Source organism: Cervus elaphus, chromosome 9 (genome assembly GCF_910594005.1).
Source record: "Cervus elaphus chromosome 9, mCerEla1.1, whole genome shotgun sequence".
Lineage (NCBI taxonomy): Eukaryota > Metazoa > Chordata > Mammalia > Artiodactyla > Cervidae > Cervus > Cervus elaphus.
Window position 1 is genome coordinate 15,322,665 of NC_057823.1, and position 15,464 is coordinate 15,338,128.

Below are 15,464 nucleotides of genomic sequence, written 5' to 3' on the forward strand. Positions count from 1 at the left end.
CCCTGGGTTGCAGTCACTTTCGTCATTGTCATGAACACACCAGCTTAGGGACACAAAACTTTGTCCCCACACTTGGCACGGATACAGGACACATGTCCTCCCTTCAGAGACACACCTACGCAGGGGGCAGTCTAACCTGGCACAGGCAGCCCTCCATTCTCAACTTTGAATGCAGAGTCTAGTGTGGGAGGGGCAGAGGCTCAGGGCTCCAGCCCCAAGAGGGGCGTCCTGGAGTGCCCCTCAGCCTTTCCAGTCCACCCTAGCTCCAGAAGTGCATATGGCTCCACTCGACCCCACCCTGAGGTCCGGCCAGCCAGGACGCTGTGTTCCTAACCCAGCAGGTGTCTGCCCCACCCGGGGTAATTAGGAACCAGCCCGGACTGTCTGTCCTCGGACCCATGCCTCCGCTGTCCAGCTGCTGGACAGCTCATAAAAGAGGGTGAGGGGTGATGCTGCTAGCTAAGGCAACTGGGGAGGGGACAGGCTTCAGGTTGATGGGCTCCATACTCAACCTGGCTTCCCTTGTAGCTCAACTGGTAAAGAATCCACCTGCAATGCAGGAGACCTGGGTTCCATCTCTGGGTTGGGAGGATCCCCTGAAGAAGGGAAAGGCTACCCACTCCAGGATTCTGGCCTAGAGAATTCCATGGGCTGTGTAGCCCGTGGGATCGCAGAGTCGGACACGACTGAGTGACTTTCACTTCACTTCATACCCGACCTGAGGCCCCTATTTCCTTGGATGTATTCTCACACAGCCAGCCCTCCCCCCACTCCCCCACCCCCATGCTCATCTCCCATCCTCCAGCTCCCAGTATCCCCACAAACTTTTGACTAATGGACCCCTGCTGGGGCAGAGGCAGGTTGCCCAGGCTAGTTCACACGCTTACTAAGTCTAACAGCGAATGTTAACAAACACTCCTTGGCAGGTACATGCCTGGGGCTGTTGTAAAGGCATTACCTATTTCATCTCATTGTCTTTACAAGCAGGATATGTGAACTTGGTGCCTTTGTTATTCCCGCTATTATTCCCGCTAAACTGAGGCCCAGATGACACATAGCCCTTTCATGACACACCTGGGATTTGAATCCCGAGCAGTTTGGTTAGGTTACAAACACTTCCCTGACATGGACCTGCCTATACTGGCTTGTGTGCAACCCGACGGAGTTGGAGGGGACACGTCTAGGCTCGTGGCTGGGTCCCCTTACATATGCACACCCTGGCACACCTAGATCCTGGATGTGCGCTGTCTAAACACTACTTCCTGACTCATGTGTGTCCTCAACGCCCCCCCCCTTCTCCCCCCACCCACAATTAGCTCCAGCTTGGAACTTGCAAATGCCCAAGATCATGCCAGTCCTAGGTCTCTCAAGTAGGGTGTGACAGGGACTGTCCAGGGAGCGGCAGAGGGAAGTGTGAAGGGGAGAAGGCGGGCTGCCCGGTGTCTTTCAGGCTGGTGTGCTGACCCTTCCAAGGTCAGGTGAATTTGTGCCAGGGCCCTATGAATGGCCACACTTCTGTCTCCATTTTAGGAAGAGGGGACTGGTGCTCAAACTGCAGGAAACATGCTACAGGCCACTAAGACTGCTCCGGGGGCAGGATGGGACTTCAGGGCCCCTCGAGCCTCTGAGTTTTTTGTCATCTTGTCCCCTAAACTGCCCCCCTGTTGCAGTCCTGTGCTGGGACAGGCTGATGCCATGCCATTCCATAGAACAGGAAATTGGTTGGGGGGGGGGGTAGGTGGGTGGAGACTGTTAATCCCCAGTCTGGCAAGCCCAGCCTCTGCCCAGGGCGCCCACTAATTCCCAAACCAAACAGCAGGCAGTGCTGGGCCCGCTGCCGGCCTAATCCGCTCCCCGCCAGCCTGGGGCTGGCCAAGGGGCCTCTTGGTTCCCACGCTCTGAGCCCTGAAGGATGTGGGCAGATGCTCCCTCTTCTACTCCAGGCTTTACAGTCCCGAAGGACACCCTGACCCACAAAGACCAAGAAAACAGCACCCCTTTACCAAAGAACCCTCTTTCCAAAATTGCCACAATAAACATGCATCTCTATTAGATCTCTGTTGTGACAATGCCTCTCTGGATGTGACATCTTTGTGCAGTGTACAACCTGTGCAACCGTACATGAAGGTACTAAGCCCCAACTCCCACATCATATCAATATCCACAGAAGTTTAAGATCATTTTATTGAGGGAGGAGAGGTGGGGAGAGGTGGGGGGCAGCTATAGCTCCCCCAGCCCCACCAGGGGGAAAAGACCCCCTCCCCGCCTCCCATCCCCCAAGTGGTTCCCCTGTATTGGGGGGAGAACTTTGTGCAAACTCTGCCCCGGAGGGTGGCGGGTGGGTGTGAAATGGCAGCTGCGGCTGGTGGAGGTGCTACTGCGCGCTGGGGGGCTTGTAGGGCTCCAGGAGGAGAGCGGAGAAGGTGTTGACCTTGTCCGCTCCCCGAACCTCATGGGGCAGCAGCGGCAGCTTCACAATGTGGAAGTCTTCGTATAGGTCCTCCATCTGTGGCAGGGGCAGAAGGCAGCAGTCAGGGGGCCCCCGGGCAGGGACAGGATGTGGTCAGTGTAAACAGTCAGGCTGGGGGGGGTCTCAGGGTCAGGGAGAGAATATGAGCAAGGACTTCACAGGGTCATGGGTGGGAGTGGTGCCAGTGAGGTCAGAGACCACGTGCCTGGACCTCCCACTCCCCAGGACCAGAGATACCCAGGCCAGCTAGTCTACAAAGGCCAGAATCAGGTCTGAAGCAGGAGGTGAAGGGCAGGGGACTAGGCAGATGAATAGAGAGTGGGATGGAGCAAAAGATCAGAGGACACAGTAAAAGGTCAGCTGGGCTGGCTGGGCTGGGCCAGACGGCAGCTTCTGGGCTCAAAGTGTGAGGACTGGGCGGGAGGGTGGGCGTGCACACCTGGTCCAGGTACTTGGCTTGGATCTTGTGGCGGGCCTCACACATCTTGCAGGGCTTCTCAGGATCAGGGAAGACGAGCTGGTTGACGATGATGTTGTGCGTGTCAATCTTGCACTTGGCCAGCTCCTGGATCAGCCGTTCGGTTTCATACAGGGACAGGAACTCCGCGATGCACACACAGATGAAGGTTGTTTGCTCCTGCGGGAGGCAAGAGAAGACAGGCAGGGGCAGGTCTCAGCCCTGTCCCTGTGGTTCCCGAAGCCTCTCACCGCCCACTGGACCTGAACTCACAGGGTCCTTGAACTGCTCGCTGACGGAGCGGATGACAGGCAGCGTCTCCTCCAGCTTGGAGGCCAGCTGGTCTGCGTTCATGTCGCCGAGGCCCAGCATGTTGCACATCTATGGGGATGGGAGAGGGCTCACGGTTTACCTGGGGCCCATTACACTCCGTGGGTCTTGCGGAGGGCAGGGCGGGTGGGGGGGAGATGGGAGGAAACGAATCCCAACACCTCCTAGTGGTTTAAGATGCAGGCCCTTGAGCAGATCACAGGGGTCCAACTCCAGCTCTGCCATTTTTGTGGGACCATGGCTAGGTTAGTGCCTCAGTTTCCCCATGTGTAGAGCTGCTGTCCTACACAACACACTGTCACACACTCAGAAGGGTGCCTGGCACACAGGAAATGCTCCACAAATTTTACTACCTGAGGGGGCTTCCCTGATGGCTCAGTGGTTAAGAATCCACCTGCCAAAGTGGGAGACACGGGTTCGATCCCTGATCCCGGAAGATCCCACAGGCTGAGGAGCAACTAAGCCCATGTGCCGCAACTACTGAAGCCCCTGCACCTGGAGACTGTGCTCTGAAACAAGAGAAGCCACTGCAGTGAGAAGCCCAGGCACTGCAACTAGCGAGTCATCTCCGCTTGCTGTAACTAGAGAAAAGCCCTTGCAGAAACGGAGACTCAGAGCAACCACCAATAGGACAAAAAAGTTACTACCTGAGATTCAAGTCCCCACCAGGGGACCACCATAACCAGGGAGGTGGGAGTGGTGTGCAGAAGCATGCGGTCATTAGGGTTGTCATGTCATGCTAATAATAACCCGTGCCGGGGGGACTCGCATGCTCTCCATTTGACAGACACGGCCCAGAGAGGGGAAGTGACTTGAGGTTACAGAGCAGTATCACACCAGAGTGCGGTGCATTTGAACCTGGGCCACCTGGCTCTGGATACAGTAAGTCCCCTACATAGGAACCTTTGAGTTGTGAACTTTCAAAGATACAAACATACATCTGGTTTCAGCCAGAAACCGGAACCTGTGCATTAATGTCAGGCGTGACTGGAACTGCAGCTTGCTCTCTGTCTCCTATTGCTGACGATCCTTCCGCTCCACTACCTCCCACCTCCTCTCTCTCCTCCAGTCAGTAACTCCTCTTGTCTGTTCTGTATGCCAACTGTTGTACTGCACTACTGTACTTTTTAAGGTACTGGCCTGTAAGCTTAAAAATGTTTAATTTTTTGTGTTTTTTATGTATTATTTGTGTAAGAAGTATTATAAACCCATTACAGTATGGTATGGGCTTCCCTGGGGGCTCAGCTGTAAAGAACCCGCCTGCCAATACAGGAGACTCAGGTTTGATCCCTGGGTTGGGAAGATCCCCTGGTGAAGGAAATGACAACCAACTCCCGAATTCTTGCCTGGGAAATCCCACGGACAGAGGAGCCTGGTGGGCTACAGTTCATGGGGTCACAAAAAAGTCAGAAGCAACTGAGCAACTAAACAACAACAGTACAGTATAGAACTACATAGACAATTGTGTTATTTGGGTACCTAGGTTAACTCTGTTGAACTTATGGACAAACTGGACTTACAGACTTGATCTCGGAACGGAACTCATTCATATGTCGTGGACTTACTGTATGTGGTTTCAAGCTCTGTCTGGGGCACTCAAGAGGTGGAGGCAGGGACACCGAGTGCTGTGGAGGAGGGTGGACAGTTCCTCCACAGTGAAGCCCCAATCCACCCATTGGGAAGCGCTGACTGAGAAGGCAGGTGGTAAAGGCCTTTGTTACGGTGCGACTGGGAGCCCTGCTCTGACTCAGGGGATTCCTGGCTGCCCGGGGGCCCTGCCTGCCTGTGAGATGAAGGGGCTGATCTGGTTCTTGATCTGCATGAGGCGGCCAAGCCCCCGCTCGACGATGGTGGGGAAGTTGAGCAGCCTCAGCGTGTGGCCTGTGGGCGCCGTGTCGAACACCACCACGGAGAAGTTCATGCCCTTCACCAGCCTGCAGGGAGAAGAGGGTCAGGCCCGCTCCGACGCTTCTTCCGCCCCCAGCCCCAGGCAGCACCCAGTACCCCTGGCCCTGCCTGACCTCATCACCTCTGCGTAGCTCATGGCCTCGTCGATGCCTGGGAATGCGCTCATAGCTTCTTGCATCATCTTTTTGCCCATGCTCAGCATGTTATCCTCTTCAAAGAACTCATCCGGCAGCTCCGCCACGCCCAGGCTGGGGTCAATCTCCTTCGGGCCGAGGGGGTCAAGATTCAGGCGGCTGTGTCTGGGGCCTTGGCACCGAGGCACAGAGCCTGAGGGAGCCTGTGGGGCGCCTGAGCACAGCCCATCATCGGGTCACAGCTGAAGAGACCCCTGAGGTGCCACGGCCCCTCCCTTAGGTGCTTCGGGTACCCAGCAACCACAGATTGTCAAACAAGCAGATGGAAGATCGTCAACTGTGCTCAGTGCCCAGATGGAAGCCAGAGCCTACTGCAAGGTCTTTTCTTTTTATCAGGCCACATCATGCAATGTGTGGTATCTGAGTTCCCTGAATAGGGATCGAACCCGTGCCCCCTGCAGTGGAAGCATGGAGTCTTAACCACTGGACCGCTGGGGAAGTCCCTGCAGGGACTTTTCAGTAGTTTTTTCCCCCACCCAGCCCATGACCTCTTCCAGATCAGTCCTGTAACATAAGTCTTCCTTGAATGCCCAAGCTAACAGTGCAGCCCTAGCCCCCGCTGCCCTCTTTTCCTTTCTCCTTAACATCTGGCCTCTTGAAGATCCCCTGGAGAAGGAAATGGTAACCCACTCCAGTATTGCCTGGGAAATCCCATGGAGAGAGGAGCCTGGCGTGCTACAGTCCATGGGGTCACAAAGGAGTCGGACACAACTTAGCGACTAAGCACATATGCACATGGTGTTTACTTATCGTGTTTATCACCTGTCTCCCCACCACAGTGCTGGCCCCGTGAGGGCAGAGGTTTTGACTGTCTTGTTCACTGTGGTGTCCTTAACACCTGGGAAGTGTATGGCACAGAGTAGGTCCTCAATTTGGATGTAGCATTCATGAAAGGATGACCAAGCCTGGGGTCCCTAGCCTGTCCTGCACTCAATGCCTCTCTATCTTCTGCCTGTGTTACCTCTTCTTCTTCTTCTCCTTTTTTTTAAATAATAATTTTAATTATTTTTGGCAATGCTGAGTTTTTCTTTGCTGCAAGGGCTTTTCTCTAATTGCGGTGTGCAGGCTGCTCATTGCGGTGGCTTCTCTTTTTGTGGAGCACAAGCTCTGGACCTCTCAGGCTTCAGTAGTTGCAGCGCCCAGGCTCTAGAGCACAGGTTCAATAGTTGTGGCACATGGGCTTAGTTGCTCTTCAGCACGTGGGATCTTCCTGCATCAGGGATCGAACCTATGTCTTCAGCATTGCACGTGGATTCTTTACCACTGAGCCACCAGGGAAGCCCCTACCTCTTCCTTTTGATTTCATGGTTTCTGTGGTGAATCCCTCCACTCCCTGGCCTCAGAGGTCACTTCCCTGTGGGAAGCCTGTCCACACGTCACCCCCCACAGTCACACCCTTGATGGGTTATTCCTAGCTACTGGCTCACTCTCTGACCCCAGCTCTCTCAACTCCTGTTATTCTAGATCTCTCTGGGCCACCTCATCCCTACCCTTCTGCCCCCCTCTTCACTGTCAGTGTCCCTCTTGGCCGGCACTCTTATCCAGCCCAGTCTCCAGAGGATGCCTCTGCATAAACACACTCCCTTTTCCCTCTGCAGTTGGCAAAAGCCCCATTCTCATTATTTGCAGCTCGCTGGCATGGCTGTACTGAGGTCAACATCCGAGGAACACGCCTGACAAACAGCTTCACCTTGCTCCCCACTGCTGATGGCAAATCTCCAATGGGCATTTGACGAGCCAGACAATCCACCGGTGGGAGTATTAATGCCACATCTTCTCCCTCCTCAAACACCTTCTTTCCCAAGTGGCCCTCAGTCTCTGCTGGGGCTTGTGCCTCAGTGAGAAATTGAAGCCACTGGCCGCCAACACCCTCATTTCACCCTAGAAAATGCCCCAGTCCTTCCTTCCAAGCCCCTGGTCCTGGCAGAGCCCAAGTCCTGGGTCTGTGCACTGGAGCAAGCAGACACCCACCTGAGGCCCCTCCTTGGCTGGCATCCTTATTCCCTCCTGTAGCATCATTTGTCCCTCCCAGTTGAAGCATTGTTTTTTTTAGCCACACCAAGCAGCTTCTGGGACCTTAGTTCCCGAACCAGGGGTTGAACCTGGTCCTCAGTAAAGAGAGAGCCCAGAGTTCTAACCACTGGACTGCCAGAGAATTCTCTGAAGCATTTGCAACAGCAAACACACGTGCTCTTAGCATCTCCTTTCTCAGAAAAGCCTTCCTTAACTCTCATTCCCATTCCCCTCCAGGGATGGCCACGCTCATTTCTCTGCTCCCGTCGTGGTGACCACTGTCTCCACTTTGGTTCACCCACTCCAGGCAGGCTTTTGCATCCATTCCCAGGGCGATCTGCTTAAAACAGATGTGCCTGCCAGAGCCAACAATCTTTCTGCCCAAGTCTCTTTGTCCTCCTCAAGTTCAGGAGCCCGTACTATCTTGCTTCCCTCCCACCTCACCTGGGGCTCCTCCTTGTCCTCTTTAACTGATGCTTCCTCTTTCTCTGTGGGACCCTAAATGCTGATAGGCCCCCAGAGTTGTTTCTGGGCCTCTCTATTCTCTCATTCTTTCTTCCATTCACACAGCTTTAAATAAATATCACCCTTGGGACAATGACTCTCAAATCAATGCCAATCTCTTCCTCTAGACTCATATAACTAAGCCACTGTCCTGATGTCTCCATTTGGATGACCAGTGGGCACCTTGGTCTCACTAAGCCAAATAAAATTCCCCATTTTTGCCTTCTACACCTGCTCCTCTCCTAGTCTTCTCCATCTCAGTTGCCCAGGGAGTCAACTCAGAGATGAACTGAATTCATTTCTTTTCCTCATGCATTATAACCGAGCACTCAAATTGTTTTAATTCCAAAATACATCCCCGGGATTTCCCTGGTGGTCCAGTGGTTAAGAATCCACCTTCAAATGCAGGGGATGCAGACGCAATCCCGTCAGGGAACTAAGATCCCAGTGCCACGGGGCAACTAAGCCCACATACTGCAACAGAAGCCCCTGTGTACAACAGTGAAGACCCACTGGAGCCAAACAAACAAATGAAAATGAATCCCAAATTTTACCACTTCTCACCTCCCTCCCCACCAAGTTTTGGCTGCCACCATTTCTAGCCTGGTCACTGTCCCAGTTCTCTTTGCTTTCCTTCTTGACTTTATAATCCAATCTCTTCATGAAAGCTACAGGGAACTTTTCGAAAAACAATTTGGCTGTGACATTACTCTGCTTAAAACAAACAGCTTCCCATTAAACTTGGAATCAGGGACTTCCCTAGGGGTCCAGTGCCTAAGACTCCACCCACCCAATGCAGGGGACCTGGATTCAATCCATGGTTGGGAAACTAGATCCCACATGCTACAACTAAAGATTCTGTGTGCTGCAACTAAGACCTGGCACTAAGATCCAGAGCAACCAAATGCATAATAAATATAATATAAAAAATATATAAACTTAGAAACAAAGCTTAGATGCTCCCAGTGGCCTGCTAGGTCCTATACCACCTGACTCTTATTGATGTCTCCCTCCCCTCCCCTTGCTCACTAATCTCGTTGCTCTGGTTGCCTTTCTGATCCACAAACGTTTCTCACCCAGTCCCCTGTGGGTATGCTGAAGAAGAGGGGAAAGTGGAGAGACAAGAGCCTAGAGAATGGGCAGGACATGGTAGCTAATGGTGGGTGTTCACAGGAAAGGCCTGAGGTGCCTTTGAGAGAGTTGGGGTGGGGGGGCGTGGCGTGGGCCTGAGCTCTGTTGCACTCACCATGGCAAAGAGGTTGTCATAGCCTTTGACCTTGGTAGGCACCTTGGAAAACTTCTGGTCAAATGCATCGGAGATGTTGTGGGCTGGGTCAGTGGAGATGATCAGAACACTCTCCCGCCCCTTGGACAGCTGGACTGCTAGGCTACAGCTGGGCAAAGGAAAGGTCAAAAGGTGGACGGTGAAGAGTCAGGCTCTGCTCCCTAGGTCTGCAAGGGGAGATGAAGGGTCGTAGGAGCAGGGGACCTGGGTCAGCAAGGGCCTTGAGAGAAGAGTATGGAGCACTGTGGGATCAGGCCTCAATCTCTGCAGTGGGACCCTCTCAGACCTCACCCGCTGAACCTTCCAGCTGGCTAGAGTGGTAAGATTCGGCTGAATGTGTCAGTCTGGTGTGATGCCTGCTTCTTCGCTGGCACAAAGTGGCATCATTATCTGGCTGTCCAGCCAGCATAGCCTGACCCTGTGTCCCTTCCCTCAATGCTAAGCTAAGGGGTCCTTTGCACTTCTTGCTAAACTCGGTGGTTCGGTCCATTTGTCCGGGGTAATCTGCCCGGGGGATCCCTCCCCCTTCTCCCAGCTGACTGGAAGCCTGATCATGTGCCCTCCCTCCCGCCTTCCACCCCCACGTGGGCAGAGAATGACAAGGTTCACCAGATTAGGATAGTTCGCTCAGGTGCCCCTCCCCTACTCTGGGCACTCTGGTACAGTCTACCTGATGGGGACATCTAAGTGCTCTCCCGGACCCCGTGCGCTGGATTCAACGTGGTTCAGCCTTTGAGCCCAAACAGGGATGACCCAACTCAGAGGGTGCCCGGCCGGCTTTCAGGAGCTATCTTCCATTTGCTCCAGATAACTTCTGGAGAGTATAATCTAGAAGACCCCGCCCCAGCCCTCTTGCCCGGCTGCTGCTGGAAGACCCGGTCTTTCGCCTCCCCTTCACCCTGTGGTACATCCCACCCGTTTTCCCGGCCCCCACCGCAGCCTCTTTACCTGCAGGTTGTCTTGCCAACGCCACCTTTGCCCCCAACGAAGATCCACTTAAGACTGCGCTGCTCGATGATGTTGCTAAGTGTGGGCTCCAGCGGCTCCACATCAGGGGCATCCTCGAACTCCTCTGCCTCAACCCCCCACCCGGCCACCCCTGCCGCCATCTTGGAACCGGCTCACGTGATGAGGCGGAGCGCACCATGCAAAGCACCTGCAGGGGAAATTTCCTATCATATCCCCATCAAGGCTAGAAGCTTGAATTGATTTTCTCATAGCTTAACTTCTAGGAGGTGATAGAAGCTATATGTCCAATGTCTTCCCTTCCAAACTTCATCATGTCAGCCTCTTGTCTACATTTTCTTCAAAGACTCCCCCTGTCTAGTTAATACATTGGTACATCTCAGGATACTCCCCTTTACTGATTGGCCTCTAAGTCTAGCAGCTCTCCTTTCATTGGCTACATCTTTTCTTACTTTCACCAATCACTCTCACGTCCCGGTAGCGCCAACCTCTCCTTAGCAACCGACCAAACACCCATTCCACGTCCTTTTCAAGAAGTTAGTTCCGAGGTCCACCCTGACCTGACTCCATAGGCTCAACTTCTTGTCGATCATTTCCTGCCCCTATTCTCCGAACTGGGTCCCAACACCCCTCAGGTCCGTCTCTTCTGTTATTCAATTGGCTGGGAGCCATCGGGCTCCTGACGCAAACCAATCACAGACGAACCGATTAGTTGGCTGGAGACAGTCTCGGCGCTGCGAGTGGGTTAGAGAGAGAATTACTCCAGTTGTGGGCGAGGTCCGCAGATCCTTGTCCAGTGAGCCCTGAGCTCCTATGCGGGCTTGCATCCTTGTTGTAGAAGGCACCTGATTCCCCAAAACCTGCTTCCACTTTACCCCAGGTTCGAGGGGAAACTTCAGTTCAGCCAATTGTTTGAAACTCTTCCCTGGGCAGGAATACATGCTTGGTGCCAGGCCCTTTTGCGGACACTATACCTTAGATGCAGACTCCAACCTAGAAATATCCGCGGCTTCATTTCAGTACTCTAGCACATAAAAAAAATACCCTGATTTGCAGATATGAACCTCTCAGCTCCTTGGAGTGAGCTGTGTCTCTATTTCCAAATGAAAGCTCCATCCTGAGAGAGGTACCTAATCCAGAGACACCCCTATTTCTGTTCTCGGGGACCAGGCTAGATATGCCCTCTAGCTAGTTTTAGTTAGGGACCCAGGTTCCGAGGTATCAGCTGAGCACACAGCCAGGCAACGTCTCTCCCCTCACTGAGATTATCCCTGGTGTCAGAAGGAGATTCTAGCCCCGAAAAGCTAGTACACCACCGAATCCAAAGCGGGAACCTCACTCCCGAGAGCCAGCTACACACCCAGAACCAAACAATAGTCTCATTTCGGAAGAGACCATCTCTGCGTAACGCCAGCAGGAGCCTAGCAGGGTTATAATGTTCCGCGGTACCCGGCGGGGCGGGCCGGAGCGGGCCGGGACAGCTGCTTGAGGGCGCACCGCGTCAGGCCTTATTCCTCATTCGCCCCGCCCCTCATGCCCCGCCCCCACTGCGGACGCCTAAGCACCAGACGGGTCTTCCCGGCATGCATTGCCCGGGACCAGGCTTGTCGGGCGCCAAGCGCGGGGCCGGGAGCGGCCTTCCCGGAGTCCTTTGCGCGGCACCTGGTGACAAAATGGCTGCCCGAGGGAGACGGGCGGAGCCTCCGGGTCGGGAGGCGCCGGGCCCCGCGGGTGGCGGCGGCGGCGGCGGAAGCCGATGGGCTGAGTCGGGGCCCGGGACTTCGCCCGAGAGCGGGGATGATGAAGTGTCGGGCGCGGGTTCGAGCCCGGTGTCGGGCGGCGTGAACTTGTTCGCCAACGACGGCAGCTTCCTGGAGCTGTTCAAGCGGAAGATGGAGGAGGAGCAGCGGCAGCGGCAGGAGGAGCCGCCCCCGGGCCCGCAGCGACCCGATCAGCCAGCCACCGCTGCCGCCGCGGGTCCCGGGGATCCGAAGAGGAAGGGCGGTCCGGGCCCCACGCTCAGCTTCGTAAGGAGCCGCGGGGGTGGGGGCGGGCGCCAGGGTCTTCCTTGGCCTGGGGAATTGGGACCGAGAAAGGGGATCGGGATCCAGGTCCACCCTCCGACCCCGATCAGGGGGCCGTCCGGGTCACCCGCTGAGGATTCAGAACCTGGATTCCCGACAAGAGAGGTCTGGGGGCGGAGATGGGGACCTCAGGAGTCTGCCCGCAGGAACTGGGATCTGGGGGAAATTCCGTTGGAAACAGCGTTCCCAGGATCGGAAAACCAGGGTACTAGAATTCCTGTTTGAGTGGTACCCACCCGAACTTTGGATTTGGGGACCATCTCCCACTATGGCAATGGGGGTCATATTCAAATCTGGAGTCTGAGCTGTGTGAATGAAAGACTCAGACTGCTTACTGTGTGACCCTAGGAGATTTGCTTGAGTTCCATGATTCTCATTCGTCCGGTGTCCATTTATTGAGCACCTTACCTTGTGCTGGGCACTGTGCTAGGTGATGGATATGCTGTGCTGAACATGACAGGCATCACTGCCCTCCTGAAGCATCTGAGATGGCCTAACCTCATTTTCCCTGCTTGCAAAAATGGGCATCTTCTTATGTGATTACCACTGGGAAAGCCTTATAGGAAAGGCTAAACCAGTGGTTCTCAACTGGGGACGAGTCCCCCCTACCCCATCTCCACATTTGACAAAGTCTGGGGACATCTGTGGTCGTCAGAATGGGAGGAGGCAGTGCTACTGATATTCATGAGCAGAGGGCAGGGCTGCTGCTCAACATCCTAAAATGCACAGAACAACTCTCCTCCTCCTCCCCAACAAACATGATCCAGTTCAAAATGTCATTAGTGCCTAAGATTGAGAAACTCTAGGCTAAAAAAAGGGCACCTATATTGATTGTCAACCCTGAGCTGGCTTTGTCTCTGGTGTTGAGAGCAAGTTCCTGTGGTGTGGAGAAAAAAAGTGCTGACTTAAGAGTAATGGACTTGGGTGGGGGTGCGCCAAGTTTCTTCATCTGTCAAAAATGAGTGTGAGAATAGTCTCAGCAGCTCAGGTCACTTAACACCTGGTTGAGGGCTAGGGACAGGATGTTGGGTAAAGCCTGTCACAGCCCTTGGTGCACAAGAAGCCTTCAGTTTGTGGGAGAAAAGAAAGGATCGGGAGGAAAGTACAGGCTAAGTCTTACATTTGAAGAATGGGAAGTGACAGGGCCTGGGCTGGTGTGAGAACTGGGTGGCAGCTGAGTGCCCCCCTGTGAACGAGAGTAGCAGTAGTTGTCACTGCCTTTTCCATTTGGTCATCGAGGGGCCATTTGCAGGAGCGCCCTCAAAGAGGCCAGGCCAGGTTAGGTGTCAGGGAACAGCGTCAGGCGGTGGCTAAGAATGCTGCTCCCTGGTCTCAACACACCTGACCCTGAATTCAGCTCCACTGTCTGCTGTCAGCATGATCTAGGGGACAGGCTTCTCCTTTTCAAAGGTGTTTCCTCATCTGTCCAATGGGGACGGTTGTCACCTTCATCTTAAGGTGACTGTGAAAGTGGAAGGAGATGATATGTCCAAAGCCACTTGGCACAGGGCTTAGTATACAGTAAGTGCTCAATAAAGGGAGCTGTTGCTGCCTGTGTGGTCCGTACTAGGGGATAGTGAGGACAGAGCTCATCCCCCTCACGTGGGGATTCTTCTCTCTCCCTGGGAGGACAGCTCGGGGGCCCAGGACTGCCTGGGCATCGTGGGCCCAGGGCAGGCGCTGAGTCGCGTGTGCTCCTCTCTGATTGCTGCGCAGGTCGGCCGGCTGGCGGAGCTGGGCGCGGCGTCGGGACGGGCCACCGGGCCGGGCTAGGAAGGTGTAGTGGGCCTCAGCGCCGCCAAGGGCGGGCCCCGGCTCCTGTAACCGTTGCAGTCTTCTGTCCCTTCACCCAGGTGGGCAAGCGCAGAGGCGGGAACAAACTAGCCCTCAAGACGGGAATAGTAGCCAAGAAGCAGAAGACGGAGGATGAGGTGAGCAGACTGGTTGTGGCAGGGACCGCCTCCGTTGCCTTTCCTTCCAGCCTCAGCTCCTGGCCGAGGTGCCCCGTCCCTCCCTCCTCAGTATCTGGCCCTTGGATGGATGTACTGGGTGGGGGAGGAGGGGGGCTTTCAACCCAGCTCCTAGATAACTTGACTCTGCTTATCTTTATCTCAGACCCAATATGCTGTGGGGGGGTCAGCTGTCTCAGGACAGTCCTGACCCTGGTTCCTGGCATCCTCTTCCCAACTCTCTGTGTATCCCTACCCCCCCCCCCCCAACAGGTATTAACAAGTAAAGGTGATGCATGGGCCAAGTACATGGCAGAGGTGAAAAAGTACAAAGCCCACCAGTGCGGTGATGATGATAAAACGCGGCCCCTGGTGAAATGACCCCCCTCCCTGCCTGCCCACGGCCTGGGACTCTCTGCGATGTACATAACTATTTAATGCAGTGGCAGCGCGGCAGCCTTTCCCCCCAAGGACTTATACACAGAAGGAAACAGAGATGCTTCCCGCAGCTGCGGATGATTCTCCAGGACTCTTTTTTACCTTGAGCACTTGCCTCCTGAGACTTCATAGAACAGTGTTTTACTGTCCCCTCTCCTCCCTCCCCCAGCTCTTTCTGTCTTCCTTTTCTCACCCCATCTCCCACCCTCTAGCCATCACTTCTGGGAAGTAAAGAACATGACTTAGTGCTGGACTGGTGTGCTTGCTTGCCTTCTTTGTTCTCTCCAACTTCCCTCTTGGCTGGTTGCACACCCACCAAAGGCTGGGTCTGCCCCAGTGATGTGGGGGTGTCGGGGATAACGGGGGTGCAATCCCTCCTGGGGTTGAACGCTCCTCAGGATTCGCCCCTGAGGCACAGACCCCACCCCCTGCTGCTGCTCTTGTTCAGTGTCTCTGCACAGGCCTGTCTGGGCTGGGCCAGAGCTGTCAGTTCAATCAGAAGACAAGGAGCACCGACCGGGTGCCGGGGTTTTTCTGGGCCCTGTGGCCACTGCAGTGAACAAAACAGACCACGCATGCTTCCTGCCTTTGTGGAAGGAAACAGACACAGATGAAAAGGGGAACCCATTTGAGGAGATGACTGCAAAGAAGTACAGGAGAGAGACTGCAGGGAGGGGTGTGTTTTAGTTGACATCTGATCAGAATCCTGAGGGAGGTGGGGAAGCCTGTCTGTGGGGTAGTGAACAGCCAGTATACAGACAGGGAGGGTGCCTGGCCTTTACGGGGAACTTTGAGGAGGCCACTGTGAGTGGAACTGGCTGAGTGAGAAGCCTAGGCGTGTTATATGCAGAGTCTCGTGTGCTAGG

The 15,464-nt window shown here is 54.7% G+C and overlaps 2 protein-coding genes across 3 annotated transcripts; one reads left to right on the top strand and one right to left on the bottom strand.

Moving 5' to 3' along the window:
* Positions 1-2,166: 2,166 nt before the first annotated feature.
* Positions 2,167-10,293, bottom strand: GET3 (guided entry of tail-anchored proteins factor 3, ATPase). The gene is made up of 7 exons (XM_043911352.1): positions 10,110-10,293; positions 9,123-9,270; positions 5,279-5,427; positions 5,041-5,191; positions 3,201-3,308; positions 2,910-3,107; positions 2,167-2,506 (listed from the first exon to the last, which is right to left on the bottom strand). The coding sequence occupies exons 1-7, from the start codon at positions 10,268-10,270 to the stop codon at positions 2,375-2,377; spliced, it is 1,047 nt and encodes a 348-aa protein (XP_043767287.1). The 5' UTR covers positions 10,271-10,293; the 3' UTR covers positions 2,167-2,374.
* A 1,405-nt stretch (positions 10,294-11,698) lies between these two features.
* On the top strand, positions 11,699-14,851 carry TRIR (telomerase RNA component interacting RNase). 2 transcript variants are annotated; one of them, XM_043911353.1, is made up of 3 exons: positions 11,699-12,154; positions 14,065-14,142; positions 14,434-14,851. In XM_043911353.1, the coding sequence occupies exons 1-3, from the start codon at positions 11,711-11,713 to the stop codon at positions 14,539-14,541; spliced, it is 630 nt and encodes a 209-aa protein (XP_043767288.1). In that variant the 5' UTR covers positions 11,699-11,710; the 3' UTR covers positions 14,542-14,851. The 2 variants fall into 2 exon arrangements, with proteins under 2 accessions (XP_043767288.1, XP_043767289.1); XM_043911354.1 differs by lacking the exon at positions 14,434-14,851 and having other exon boundaries at positions 11,721-12,131; positions 14,065-14,141.
* Positions 14,852-15,464: the final 613 nt, after the last annotated feature.